Below are 15,841 nucleotides of genomic sequence, written 5' to 3'. Positions count from 1 at the left end.
AAAAAGTTGTTTTCAGTTTGAGTGTGTGTGTGGGGTGTGTGTTTGTTGCTCGTGGCCTCAGGTGAAAGCCCTGCTGCTGCCTTCCTTGCAAAGAGAAGTGTGTGTGTGTGTGTGTGTGTGTGTGTGTGTGTGAAAGGGGGGGGAGTGGGAGGGGTAAGAGGTGGAGCTTGAAGAGAGACTCCTTCCAACTCGTCTCAGAGTCAGGCATTTGAACACAGGACACTGAGTGGATCACACAGACACACACTCTTTGGCACACAGACACACTCGCACCAGTGTGGAGTATCAGCACTCAGAGCTGGACGGACGGACTTAGGGGAGAACTGCACCTGTCCTGCACACACACACTGTCCTCTCGCCCATATATACAGAGGATCTGACCGGTCGTCCCTATGTGTGGATGGGACCAAAGTTACTCGGTGAGTACGGAGCAGCTTTGACTTTTCACATCACATAAGGAAAACGATCAACGTCTGCAGGATTTTCTTTTCAATTCAGTCCATTTGAGCTTGTTTGCTCTTTGTTTTTTACCTTTTTTATGTAGACGTTGAGTTGAAAAGCCTGGATTCTTAAAACAGTGAGTAAAGATTGAACTGAGACCACCTCGGCCTCTTCCAGCCAAATTTATTCTCTTTAACTCTCATCTTTAATCAGACTTGTTTGACCTTTTGGAAATTCACAGATTTTCTTTTCTGATGTGACTTCTTTCAGTAAATCCTGGTAATAAACTTTTATTTGTATTATTTGGAATATTTTGGAACAGTTACTTTGAGATGTTTTTCTGTGTTTTGAGAATTTAAATTGTGATTTTCTGAGTTTGTTCGGCACTTACGTTTGGGATTTAAGGCTTTTTTGCAGACTTTAAGGGTTTTAATGTCGACTCAGAGGTAAATATTAGTCATTAAACATTTTAAAATCCTCGTGGATTTAAATATGTAGTAGTCTGAGTGTGACTTCTCACTGGCATCTCCCTGTTAGTTTCATGTTGAATGAATAAATTGCATTTTAATTTGAAATTCTCCTGAGTTATCATTTCAGTTTGGTCTAAAAGTGTGAGGTGAATTGTTTCTTGTTTCTTGGTTTCACTATTAGTTTTCAGTGTCAGCTGTTATGCAAAGAGTCCCGCTAAGAGGTGAAATATTAAGAAACATCTTCATATCTGAGCAGTTTTTGGAAAAGCGCTTCATTTAAATGGCAAATGCTTTTGTTCCGTCTGTGGGAAAAGATGCAGCCGCTGAGGGCGAGGAGTCGAGTTTTCTTGCTGGAAATTTCACAATTTACAAGTCAAATAATGGATTTTGTGCTTTCGTGAGATGTGAATGTAATTTTAACGCGTTGCTTTACTTCAGTTTGATGAGTTTTACTGTTAAAATGAGGACGTAGGAGCAGATTAGATTAGATTACATCAACATTCAACTTCTTAGACTTGTTCTAATAATTCATGAGCTTTTTCTTAAAAGTTTAAAACAAGAAATTCAGCTGTGTGAGATTTGTAAGAGATCAAAAATAATAAAATTAGTTTAAATGAAGTGAGTATGATGCTCTTGACTTTGAATTCAGTGTGTTTGCCCACGTTCGGCTGCTGACAGAGATCTTAATGTGAAAGTCTCAGGAACCAGAGGCGCTTTGAGTTGATTTCTGATGGGAGGAAAAGTTGTTCACTGTGTCTGGAGCCATTTGGGTGAGAAATAATTAGCTTTCTTGCGGCTGCAGCAGAATTCACAGAGTCGAGTGTGGTCACTGAAGATCTGCTGCTTTCCGCTCGTCTGCGTGGGACGAGCAGCCTGTTTGTCCCTGTGTGGATATCTGTGTGTGAGTGTGTGTGTGGGATTGTCTTGGGTGGGATAATGTTTGAAGTTTTGTTTGTGCTGCTGTGGCCCCCCAAATGGAAAAGTTTTGGCGCTCCCTTCCTCATCACCCCCCCCTCCTCCTACTGTCCATTACCAAAACACACACAAGCACACACACGCTGGGAGTCGGGATGATTTGCCGGTTCCGCTGCTGTGCCACTCTGCTTCCAATTTTAGCTTCATTCAGACACAGACAGTGTTTCCTTCCTTTTTCTTGAACCCCAGGGAGACGCGGAGGAGGGTGGGGGGGTTACAAAGGGAGGATACAGAGATTTTAGATCCATATAATCTGAGTAAATCCACCACGGTGGTGAGCAAACTCTGAATTTCTCTCCAGAAGCTACGGGAGCTGCACTTTATCAAATTTATAGTGAGTGAGACACAGAAAGAATGAGGAAGAAATTAAGTTCAATTTTTATTTATTCACTTTATTTTTTTACTAGTTTACCAGTTTTAGTTTTATGTTAATTACAAAGTTTAAAGTGTGTAAACTTGTCTCAGCCTGATTCATTTTAAACCTCACGCTGTGTTTTAATGGAAATGACAAAAGAGACAAATCAATCAACACAATCAATAATAATCAAATCAGCAGGAAAAAACAGTCTAGTGCTGAGTTTGGATATATTTTGTTAATTCTATTAAAGTAAGCTGTAGATTTCTGGAATCGTGGATGAATGAATGCACGTTTTTATCCTAATTGTTTCCAAAATTAGTTTTTTGTAAAACAGTTTCCTGTCTGTTTCTAAATGTGTTGTGTGTGTGTGTGACAGCCGGCTTAGTCAGACCCCCTCCTCCCTGAGTCACCACACATAATAATCACAGCTCTTCCTCTCCTCTTCACCCTCCTTCATCTTCATCTCTCTGTCTGTTTTTGTCTCGTGCTAACTTTCTTTCTTCTTACTTCTTATCTTTTCCTCCCACATCTACTTTTTTCTGTTGTTATCTTATAGTTTTTCCACACACACTAGCCACTGCCTCTCTGTCTGTCTGTCTTCTGCTTTCTTTCTTCCTGTGTCTCTCTGTCCTTATTCAACCATCTTTTCTATCTTTCTGTATTTTACCTTTTATTCTCGTATTGGTCTTTTCTTCCTTTCTTTCAGAATTTTAAGTGAAGCTGAATAAACTTCTAACTTTTTCCCTGCCTGTGTTTCTCTACTTGTCTCCACCAGGCGACCTCTCATAGCTCGGCCATGTTGACCAGTGAGGGGGCGCACACCATGGAGCAGGAAGACTTGCACCACAGACCCAAGATGGCCTCCACCGCCACTGCCACCAGCTCCAGCTCGGACGGAGCTGAGACAATGACAGACACAGACGTCGACATGGAGATGGAGATGGAGGAGGCAGACATGACCCGATGGACAGAGGCCGAATTTGAGGAGAAGTGCACATATATCGTCAAAGACACGCCGTGGGAGGCAGGGTCAGATGCTGACACCACCATGACGACGACGACCAGAGCTGAGGCGTCACTGCGAGCAAACCTGGGTTTCAAACACCCAGCTGACAGCAAAGAGGTCAGATTTAACACACACACACACACACTGCAAAAAACTTCACCTCCAGTCATACTTTTACACACACTCAGGGAGAGAAGGCCATCTGTACGTACACACGTGAGTCAGACTTGGGTCATGTATGAAGAAGGGGTCGCGTCTCGTCGTAAAGAGGGATCTATGTGTAAGTGTGTGAGAAACGCCTGAAGCAGAATTTACACTCAGACTGGAACTGAAGTGTGTTTGAGCTGTGACGTCAGCTCGTATCCATCCATTAAAACTCATTCATCATCGGAGAAAAAGACGACGGCTTGATCTGTGTGTGTGTCATGGGCCGTAGAGCTCCTGCTTGCAATACCCGTCCCAGCTGACAGGGGGCACAATTCAGGTTGTGCACACCATGAATGATCACATTCAGCAGTTACAGAGGTTTGATCTGAACTTTGATCTCGTCACATATCAAATCTACGGCAGCTTGCAAAGTTTCTAAAGTAGAAAAACATTTAACCTCAGATTTTGTTGAATCTTGTTTCCTCTGTAAATGTTTCTAGTCTAAACTAAGAGTTTTTGATGAATCTCCTGCTGCAATCTTCAGCACAGTTTAGATGGACGGAGGGAGGGGGTTTAGCGCATGACTTTGGGTCAAAAGGTCATCACTTTGGCAATTTTGACACTTTGTGAGTGTCTTTGTAAACTCGAAGCGGCGTGATCACATAGATTTTCTCATCAGAGCCATATCAACGGGAAACTGAGGAAACAGCCAGAGAGAGAAAGAAAGACGGCAGCAGTTTTGTTTACGAGCTGAAACACTATCAACCAACCAGCTATCACATAATAAACAACATTTTATCTGGAACGAGGGAGGAAGAAGGGAAAAGCTGAGGACGTGAGTTTGTTCTCTGATCAGGGAAAATGTAGTTTTGGTTGAAAGAACATTGTAAAAACCTGTTAATAAGTCAGAAGGGTGTATGTGCACACACACTGACACACACACATGTGTGTGATCCTATACAGGGGGAGGGGGATTTCCCACATTACCAGGGAACAAGGGAATTTGGGAAAGATGTTTGTTTGCGTGGGTTATGCATGAAGAAAATGCGTGTGAGTGTATTTCTCTACCATGCACGACTGGAGCCTGATGTCTAGCCGCCTCATAATCCCTCGCTTTTCTCTTCTTCCTCTTCTTCTTCTTCTTCCTCCTCCTCCTATTTTTCGTTCTTTGATTGAATCAGACGAGGACTAAAAAAAGAAGAAACAAAAGATTTAGTTTGAGTTTGACTTTTGAGTATCTGGATGTTTCCCCCCTTAGCGTCAGAAGTAGCAGCGGTTTTGGTTTGATGTGGTGACGAGAGGAGGTGTGAAGGGAGAGAGAGAGAGATTGAAAGAAGAGATTTTACTGTTTTTCTTCAGCCACACACACAAACTCTCTCCGTTAATGAATGCAAGCATGAAGTTGGTTCATTAATCACTGTCTCTGTTGACAGCAGACACACAGTAAGACTTAATTACACTTAATGACACATATCACTGATAGATGTGCATGACAGCATGAAAACACACAAACAGTCTTTGTCTGCAGCAAACCATGTGGTCAGATACATCACTTTTATCACTGCAGATCTTTCCATTTAAATTTTAACTACTTCACAGGTTACAATCTTCTATAATCTTAGATAACACATTGATTTTTGTTGTGTTATCACACACATGCTCAGTGATACTTCCATGTCATGTGGTCATGTGGCTGTTTACCTGCATGTCCTGTGACTTTTTGCCACCAGTGAAGAGAATTAAACTAATAAATTGTTGTTATTTTACTATTAATAATATGTGAACCCAACAAAAGAGCAATTTTCACACTTGTTTGCCGACGTAAAAGCGTTTGAACACAATGAACACATAAATGCACTATTGTCGTCTGTAGACTGATATTATTACTTGTCACTACAATCTTATGTGCACGGATCTACCGGCTGCTTCTTTTGTGTAACCTCTCTGTTTGTTCGGTCTCCGTGCAGGTGGTCGGCGTGTGCAGCAGGGAGTACATCCCCAAAGGAACTCGCTTCGGTCCCCTAGTGGGCGAAATCTACACAGCCGACAGCGTCCCCAGAGACGCCAACCGCAAGTACTTCTGGAGGGTGAGTAGACACACAGATAGAGACGGAAAGCACACACAAATAAAGACACACACACTTCCTCAGAAGCCGGAGGGACCCCTTCCTGTGACGTCTAAAATCACTCAGTGGAACAGGAAACTGGGCTCGCTGTTTTTCTGTGTGTGTGAGAGAGAAAGAGAAATGGGGATGTGATGTCACTTTTACACAAATAACATGTCACACTATGGTTCCTGTAAGTCCGCACACACTGACACACACAGTTTGGTAGAATGCACTCGTCTCCATCACTACCGGTAACTGACAGTGAGAGCACACATGCTCACGAACCACCTACCTGACCACCGCCTACGGTGTGTGTGTGTTTTACTTCCATTAAAGAGAAGACAGAAAAGACAGACTCACTGTATGTCTAACCACAAGCCAACCCCACAGCATGAAGGTGTTCCATTCATCTCTCACTTTCTCATGAGCACACACACACACACACACACACACACACTGAGGTGACAGAACCGAGACACTGAGATAAAGAGAGAGCGAAAGAAAGCGAGAAAGAGCGAGAGAGGGAGAAGAAGCAGAAAATGAATCGCCCCGTTCGTTCTCTCTTCAATATAAAATAGATCTCGTCCTTCTCGATAGACTCTTTGTCTGTTCATCTGAAGGTGAAGAGCGGAACATGGTGAGGAATGAAAGGATGGAGAGATAAGAAAGGAAAGATGGGTGGATGTAGTGTAACGTGTGTTCTGTTTCTGCTGAGTTGCAGTAACAGTCACTTTGATAGTTTTTACTTTTTCTTTGGTAAGTTTGTCGCGTTTTTGTTTTCAGCCAAACGCTCATATTCTTACTGGTACTTCATTAATAGTTAACTTCCTTAACTCATGTTTTAGTAGCTTTTTATTTTATTTTGATTTATTGAGAGAGGAAGTGATTTATTTACATTTATTTAAATAATTTATTATTAATTTAACTTCTGCTTGAATTGAAGGGAGAGAAGACAGGATGTCCATATTACAGATTTAAACATCATTTTATTTCTTATATTTGAACATCTGTTCTGTCTGTTCTACACAACTACACTTTTCCCTATAATAATAATATTTCTGCTTCCTCCTTTCTATTCCTTGCTCTAGATCTTCGTGGACGGAGAGTTCCATCACTTTGTTGACGGCCTGGATGAGACTCGCTCTAACTGGATGCGGTACGTGAACCCGGCCCACTCGGCAGCAGAGCAAAATCTGGCAGCGTGTCAGAATGGAATGGAGATTTATTTCTACACAGTGAAACCCGTCCCTGCCGGTGCCGAGCTGCTCGTCTGGTACTGCCACGACTTCGCCCACCGCCTCCACTACCCACCATCAGGAGAGCTGATGATGCAGAAACTCAGTAAGTTCATTTGGATTTTATCAGTTTTTATTAAGATAATCACTGGAATTAAGTTTTGTAGGAAGTCCGTAAATTACAAAAATACATTTTGAATGTTTTCTAACTGCACTAGAAATCACAAGACGTTCACTGTGAAGGAACAGATTTTTTTATCATTAAAAACATCAAAATAACATAAAATCAATAGACAATGTGTGTGTGTGTGTGTGTGTGTGAGTGTGTGTGTGTGTCTTGACTGTGTCCTGTCGCCGCTCTTAAAGCTTAACAGTGTGTTTGACTGTAGCTGTCTCCTTCCTCTCTGAAAGTTAGCCTGTCATTATCTCACACACACACACGCACAGAAGCACAAGACCAACAACCTTTCATCTCTGTCAGTGCATCATGTTTTTTTTTTGTATTTTGTATTTTCTTATTTGTGTGTGTGTGTGTGTGTGTCAGTGGCAGTGTAATTGCACAGACAGGGGGATATGGCCTCTAATGCCACAGTCTTACACACTTAAAGACCCACTTTTAACATCTCTCTCTCTCTCACACACACACACACACTCACACAGCCTGGCTCAGCTACAATAAAAGGACCTGAGACAGTGTGTGTTTGTGTGTGTTCACTGACCCTCTTTGAGAAAAATGTCTAAGCGCAGGCTTCACATTTCTCTGTCCTCACAGAGACAGGAATTTATGCTCATACGTCCTCCCTGATGTTTTGACAATATGAATCCGCTAAATGTGAAATATTAACTAAAACCTTAATGTAAACAAGATAAAACACTAAAACTCGCGCCTCATACACATCAATGACAAAGCACAATAAGTGCACTTATCCGCTTTGGCTGAGTTGATCAAAGAAAAGTTGAGCTGAGAGGGAAACAAAGGGAGCGAGTGGGAGCTGAGGGGTTTCCAGGTGGGACTGCCAGCTAATAGCAGTGTTAATGTGGCAGAGGAGCAGCCTGGGTGACTCCACTGCCCAGGGAAAAATGCGCATGACCTGGGGGACAGAGGCAGGACATTCTCTCAACCCCCCCCCCTCATACCCCCACTCTCATACAGTATATAGTTGTCTTTCATTAGCCTCCTCTGTCATTTCGCCCCACAGGCTCCTGTTAACCTGCCACTGACTTGACTTCTGATTTGTACCCTCGGCCGAACAAGTTACCTGCTCTCGGCTTGACTTACTTTTCTTCTTCGGTTCGGTCTGCTGAGCACACGATCCTAAAATGACTTGTGACTGTTGGCTCCTCATATGAAAGTCAGAAATAATCTCATGGGCTCATGAGTAAAACCAAGAAAAACCACAATCTTTCTGACTAAGTTACGTTAAACCGAAACCTACTTAAAAGGGCAAAAGGTAAAAGAAGAGAAAGCTACTCTGATCTGAATCCTTGGAGTCATGCCATGGATTAAAGAAACGTAATCCAGTTGTTTTAATAAGCTCGTTAACCTGCAGTAGCAGACATGTAGACGTGAAGCTCTGTGGCTTCATCGTAGCCGTGCAGCAGTGGCGGTCACTTTGTGAACATTGGCAGAAGTAGAAACTGTGTTTGTACAACACATGTTTTGCTAGGCTAGCTAAGTTTATTTTTTAATTCAGTGACAGCAGCTGGGAATATCGTTGATTATTAGAACATACACACACTCGATTCTGACCAAACGTCTGCAGAAGTTCCACTTTCTGTCACTAGGGGGGCGCCAGAGATCCCAGTCGGAACCAGGTGCCATCCTTTCGGATATTCCTGAGCAGTATGACGACATCTTTTGTTAATATATATATATCATGTTTTTCTCTCTGGTTTTTTCTCTTTCCAGCTCAGTCATAGCAAAACCAGACGTGTGTGAGTGTGTGATCAAAATGAGTGTGCGCCGCTGTCTCGCTCCCTCACTTTCTCCTCTCTCTTCTTCTCTTGCTCATTTTTGTCGCCGTCACTTAGCATTCTTTAGGTGTTAGTACTTGAAAGCACCTGTTAGCCATGTGTGTGTGTGTGTGTGTGTGTGTGTGTGTGTGCGACGACACACTCACACACAGTCATAGCCAGGATGCGCCTACGTTTTCACACCCACTCTTTTCATCTTGAACACATGCAAGCTCAAACATACTGTGCATGCGTGTTGGCCATTTGCTCTGATATATTTGCCACTTGAAAAGACCAGAAAGAAGTTGGAGGAGGGAGTGCTGGGGGTAGTCGGCCTCCCACCCCCTCTGTTGACTACTTGAACTTCCTGGCAGAAGGGCCGTGTTGACAGATTGATATCTCCAAGATGGCTGCCCCGTTTGTTTTCTGGAGGAGTGAAGGAGGGAGGAGGAAGAGGTGGAGGAAGGCTAACTGATAACCTCAGTGTTTACGCACTGCCTCTATACTACCGATGCAAGGGTCACTGCGTGAATGTGTGTATGTGTAAGGGAGTGAGTCGGGGGAGTCAAAGCAAATTTCACTGCTGGCACTCAGGATTAACTTTGACAACCTCCATCTCTCTCACACACACACTCATTTACACTCACACACACTCCCCTCTGGGCGACCTTGTGGTAAAAAGTTGACTGGGCAGTAAATGAGCTTACAGATAATAGGGGGCTGCTTTTTAAGAGCACGACTGCAGTCATTTAACAACCAAGATGTGCTGCTTGCTGACATCTCAGGGCTTTTAGAGTGTGTGTGTGTGAGCTTTCCTCCTAATCCACTCTTTCATCATGCAGAGGAGACAGTAGGTGTGAGTGACTGAGGAGGAAGCTCTCTAATTTAACCTTTGACCCGGAAACAATAGCAAATGGCCTGCAAAATCAGGAGACTAGGAGCTGGATCAAAAGTGTGTGTGTGTGTGTGTGTACAAGTCCATACATGTGTGTGCTCTCTAAAAGTGGGAGAGTCAACAAATCAGACAGAGGCCTTTGTCTGCAGACGCCTCCATGCGTGTACCTTGTCACATGCGGTGGGTGTGTTTCTGTGTGTGTGGAGAGGGCAGGTGGAGGCCAAGCTTTTACTGAGGATATCTTTAGCAGGAAACCTTCCATCAGCCCTGTCTGTCTGCCACCATTTTGATTTTATCTTGATTTTATAGGCACACACACTCCACAGACGGACACACACATTGCCTAAGGCAGCTGTCACGCCTCACTTCCTGTCTTTTGCACCCGCCTTCTCCCCTCACTCCCCTCATTCGTCAAATCTGTCACCTTAATTGGCCCACTGAGTTACTTATGGTGTTTCTTAACCCCGACAACCAAACACATCTAGTGAAGACAACTTTGTAACTCTTAAAAAGACTGTATGTTTGAATGTAATATATATTAATAATAGAAAGCGTGATTGTTACTTTAAACTGCTAAATCATATATTTTAGAGGAGCCATGATTCCACTATCTGATGAACTCCTGTTGACCTCTTTCCTCCTTCTCTCTGTCTCAACAGAGCAGTCTCTCTTGGAGGTCAAGCAGCAGCAGGTGAACAGTGAGGAGCCTCCAGTTGAAGCTTCCAGCCCCTCCCCAGTTGCGGTGACCCCCATCCCACCTAAGAGGGAACACAGTGTCCTCTCCATTCTGCGTGGCTCCAACAGCACCTCGTCCACCAAGAGGGAACCGAGCCGGCCTCTTCCCACCCGCATGCACTGCGCCAACAGCCCTGAACGCCCCCTGTACCCTCGCGCTGTCTACCCAGCACTCAGACCACATCCTCACATTGCAGAAGACCACCTTAGTCACAAACCTGGCCAGCTGTGTTACCCTGCAACCCGCTCCCCCGGCAGCCAATCATTGGCTACGCCTAGCCCATCAGCAAGGAGCAGCCCGGACAGCAGCCCTCAGGGGAGCCCCTCAGCTCCAGCACCATCTCCAGCTTCTTTCTACCCCACTGGACTGGGTTCATTCCCTGGTTACTCCCCACCATCAGCCCCTCTCTCCTCACCTTTCTACCCCCCAGGAGCCCCCTACTCACGCTACCTCCTGCCCCATCATTACCCTCTGCCTGGTGGTGGTGTCCCCACTGTAGGGGGATCTTTCCCAGGATGTACCCTCTCTACAGCAGCCTCCTGCCCACTCATGTGCCCCTCCTGCCCTCTGAAACAGCAGCAAGGCACTTCTTGATGCATGATTCTGTCCACCCCTCCTCCATCTCTGGCCACAGAGACTTCCTCCTTCCTGGACCCACCAGTGCCTTCTCAGCCGCCACCACTCTGAAGGACAAAGCAGGGCCTCACCATTCATATCCTGGGCACCCCCACTCACATGGACCAGCCCATGCACCCTCCAGTGGCTCCCCAACAGCAGGCACTGCACCTCCTAGCGAACGGATGCCCACCAAGCCTACCTCAGCCCTGCTGGGTAACACCAGCGAGCATCGCCCCAATGAGGAGGCCATCAACCTGACCAAAGTGAAGCGCGGCGCCGGTTCAGCAGGCTACAAGGCACTGCCCTACCCCCTGAAGAAGCAGAACGGCAAAATTAAGTATGAGTGCAACGTGTGCAGCAAGACCTTTGGACAGCTATCAAACCTGAAGGTGAGGCTCGAGACTCTACACAATGTTCGTCTTTCAACATCATATCTGCTTCTATGATTTACTGCACCATTATCATTACATTCCTTTTTTGTGATGGCTGAAGTGTAATCACTGTTTGCTGCACTAAAACATAAAATGGTTTCTTTGATCAATATCCGATTACGCCTAAGCAGACATTTCTTCCCTCTTCTTCGTGCAGGTCCATCTCCGTGTTCACAGTGGAGAGAGACCCTTCAAATGTCAAACCTGTAACAAAGGCTTCACCCAACTGGCTCACCTGCAGAAACACTACCTGGTCCACACAGGGGAAAAGCCACATGAATGCCAGGTGAGAACTAATGCTAAGCTTTTTATAGATCACTTAATGGCCACATATGATGGTTAGTTGGAGAGTTGCTACCAGCTGCTGACACTTTTGTTTTGTTGTTACTCCTTGTCCAGGTTTGTCACAAGCGCTTCAGCAGCACCAGCAACCTGAAAACTCACCTGCGCCTCCACTCAGGGGAGAAACCGTACCACTGCAAACTCTGCCCCGCCAAGTTCACCCAGTTTGTCCACCTCAAACTGCACAAGCGCCTGCACTCTCGTGAGCGTCCTCACAAATGTCCCCACTGCCACCGCCACTACATCCACCTTGTCAGCCTGCGACTTCACCTGAAAGGCTACTGCCTGGCGGCGAAATCTGGCTCTAACAGTCCAGCTGTCTCTAGTCAGGCTGCAATGGACGCGGTGCACCGTGCCAATGAGGAGATTGAGCGCTTTGACGTCAGTGAGCACGCCGAGCGGCTAGAGCACCTTCAGGGAGGAGTAGAGGTGGAGGCCATGTTGGAGAAGCAAGTCTTGGGGATGCTGTGGAGGGAGACTGACATTAAGTCCTCTCACCTCCATCCCCACCGCAAGGGCAGCGTCACTGACCTCCTTTCCGCAGGTTATGATGCATACAAGCTCCAGAATGAGACGTCAGTCATCAAGATCCAGCACAGCAGCCCCATCCCGCCACTTCCTGCCAATGTCACCGTCAAGCAGGAATCAGAGGATCACGCATAAGTGATCTTTGATCCCAGGGGACATAGAGTCAAGACTGCATGACTCAGAGTGGACTGCGTTGCCAGGAGCAACAGCTGTAAATATAATAATTCTGTACCTGGTTGTCATCAGGAGTGACATTGAAACCACACCAGGTTTTCAACTTATCAGGGACTCACGTACTCAGGGCTACAAGAGACACTGTCCCATGACTACTTTCAGCGTTTATTTTAGTTAGAGACAATCATCTACCCAGGACTTATCTTTAATGTAATTAATATAATGCTATTATCATTTCTGTTGTCTATTTGGTCTTTATTTTCAAATGTATTTGTTTTTTGATTAATTAGTTGTTTGTTATATAATCTCCTTAATTTATTATACTTTTTATTTGTTGTCCTTTAAAGCAAAGGTTAGACTGACTGGGTGAAATTCATGTAAAAGGATATTTTTCTGTTGATGATGTTTTGTTGTCTGTGGCCATTTTCCTGTCACTCTGTCTATGCCTATATCATCCTGCAACCTCTGACCTATAGAACCAGAGGTGTCCACTCTTCAGGGTTTTATCTATTTAAATTTAGAAACCAATAGAGCAGGTTAAAAAGGGTTGAAAACTTGCCAAAGTACGGCACATCAATTTGTTACTTCAATCCTGCTGGAAAGCTTCCCTAAAGTGCGTCTGTGTCCTTTTTTGATGCCTAGTTAATTTAAATTAAACAAAAAAGGGCATTTTTGTATATTTTTCACAACGGTTACCTCAGTGTGCATGTGAAGATGTGTGTGTGTGTGTGTGTGTGTTTTAAGGGACAGCTGAAGCTGGGAGCTTTCTATTTATTTGTTTATGGATTTAAAAAATTTTATTTTTTTTTTTGCTACTTGAAGAAGAGGAAGAAACCGAACTGGAGTGCAGCTCTCCACGTGGTCCAAAGGAGCAGCACGGCCTGCTCGACATGTAGCACATAACGGACATGGGAGGCTGGTGAGCCGTTCCCTCCTCGTCCTTCCTTTCGTTTTATTTTTCTACAACACTGTTGCCCTACACCCAACAGGGACGTGAACATCCCCAAATTTAGGGATTCACGCTTGACGCTAGTAACCAAAGTTCACTTGGCTTTAATTTCAAATGCACACCAAAAGAAAACACAAAAAGGGAAATCAAAACAAGGGAAGAAGGACTTGAGGAATCAAAATGCTGAAGAAGGGAAGATGAACTGAGTGTATATGATGAAGTGTTCGCTCTGTGGCTGTGCTCTCTCGTTTTGTAGATGTTCTGATTTTGTTGTTCTTGTTAATATTTCAGTTTTCCATTGAATAATGGTCCCTTGTTTATTCCCAGCTGTCCGCCATCTTGTTATTGAACTGTCATATACCAAAGCACCTCGGCCTTCTTCTATGCACTGGCCTATTCCTCTTACTTTATAACTTCAGTAACAATAGCATTAGGACTAAGCTTAATGTTACTACAGCAACTGGGATTTCCTGCAGCAGCCTGATCTTCTGTAGCTCTCTCTCTGTTTCGTTATCTTTCTTTCTAACCAATGTTCGACCAAAGCCTTTTTTCTCTGTCAGTGCTTTAGCATCAGAGGAGAATTCCCCAAAGGACTGTCTCTGTTTACATTCTGGTTTACATTGTTATTTATGTGCAAAAATGTCAAAAAGTGTAAATTATGATATAAATGTTCACTCCTCTAATCTAAACCTTGTGGCTCTGTGTGTTGTCTTCGTTTTCTTTTTCTACCATATTATAGCTTTAGTTAAGAGCATTGTAGGGTGACTAAACTGGGCAGACCATTTATAGTGCTACCACCGAAATACCACTTTGCTAGATAGTTAATTTAAGCTCAAGTCTGAATTCTTAAATCATTTTTTATGTATCATAAAACTAATTGAAACAGGTCTGAAACAAAGTAAGACTCATGAAGTATAAAGAGATCAAGTTTGTTCTTACATCAGTAAAATGATGCAGCAACATTCTGGACAACAATTCATACAAACCTAGTTGGGTAAGGATACTTTTAAATCATATAGAGTAGTAATGTGCCTCAAAACAGATGAAAAACTAGTCCCTGTTGACCAGTCGCATTGTAAAGTACAGAAAGTGTGAATGTTGGTTTCTTACAAATGAATTACAGATCTCCTTCATCCAAGATGTCCAGATGTGAGGAGACAGAGTCAGTCGAACAAGCAGAGTTTAATCATCCTGAAAAACAGAAAACACAACACTGTGGGTGTGATCGATAAAATCTAATAAGAGTAGAAAATGATCAAATAAGATCAACCGATACGATCAATGGAAAAATAAAAGAGACTTACACAAACAGTTTTCAACGCAACGATTCACAACGTCTACTGAGAGTAACCACAGAGTCTAGTGCAGTAAACCAGGCCGTTTGTTGGAAAGTCATGAATCTTTATGTCCATTTCCGTGCAATGCCGCTTTAAGACTAGAACAGGAAATGGGAACAGTTCTCTGTGCCCTATGGGCTGCAGTAACTGCGGTCTGTCTTTTATCCTGCATGCAGGGGACATGCAGGCAACATGACTCATTTTAGAGCTTCAACCCCACAGCGTCAAGAAAATGTGGATATTCAGCTTCACCTACAACCCAACAGTTGGGAGGCCAAAGGTCAACAGATCAAGGGTCAACAGTAAACTCATGGTTTACAATTGCAAAAAGTTTTAATAGCAAGAAGGAGAAAATAAAGTACTGTGCAGTATAATGAATAAGTAAATATATATAATACAGAAGGTAAGAAGAGGAGAAAATGTATATGTAAAAGAATTTAAATGTTTCTGTTCTGGGTTGAAACTCAGCACAAATTCCATGTGTACGATATTAAAGTCAAATGCACCATACACTGACGTATGGGAAAGAAGAATAAATTAATACTTTGCATAATATAACTTAAACATTACATATTCACAGTTTTTCAGTGTTTCAAGTCATATCTGCAAACAGATTTACAAATTGAAATTGCACCAATGGAACACAAATTTAAATTTCACCAATTCAGAGCACATTTATCTGCCACTCGTCTGTCGAGCAGCCAGCTGCAATTTGACATTTGGCGGAAAATAAGTGACAAAAACATATTCCATCTCGTTGTTATTAAAGATCCCACAGAGACTAACGAGTCACTGTATGAGAAAGCAGTATCAATCCGTTACCTCATCACCCGACTAAAAACACTCTGAGCACCCCCACCCTTTGACTCAGCATCTTTCACTTTTGCGTACTGCATCGCTCTTTCCTGTTTTTTCGATCGTATTATTACTATCAGGGAAACTTCTCTAGTCACCCGTTGACATGGCGAGTTCCACTACCTCAGCATCATGACGCTGGGGTTTCACAGCACTTTTCTGACCGGGGGAGTAAGAACGCCTACCATCACTGGAGGAGGGGGGATATCCCACGGTCCCATACACATGCACATATCAAAGCGTCAGGTCTGACTTCCATTCAAAGTTTGTTTATCTGCTATCC

At 43.8% G+C, this 15,841-nt stretch overlaps 1 protein-coding gene across 1 annotated transcript; it reads left to right on the top strand.

The window, feature by feature from the left end:
* Positions 1–226: 226 nt before the first annotated feature.
* LOC113170795 (PR domain zinc finger protein 1-like) lies at positions 227–14,055 on the top strand. Its single transcript, XM_026373051.2, is given in 8 exon segments — positions 227–419; positions 3,020–3,367; positions 5,365–5,484; positions 6,594–6,846; positions 10,248–10,826; positions 10,829–11,331; positions 11,531–11,659; positions 11,773–14,055. Coding segments are annotated over 8 exon segments (2,565 nt in total). The 5' UTR covers positions 227–392; the 3' UTR covers positions 12,379–14,055.
* The last annotated feature ends 1,786 nt before the right edge of the window (positions 14,056–15,841 follow it).

Source organism: Anabas testudineus, chromosome 16 (genome assembly GCF_900324465.2).
Source record: "Anabas testudineus chromosome 16, fAnaTes1.2, whole genome shotgun sequence".
NCBI lineage: Eukaryota > Metazoa > Chordata > Actinopteri > Anabantiformes > Anabantidae > Anabas > Anabas testudineus.
This window is presented reverse-complemented; position numbering and strand designations above follow the sequence as displayed.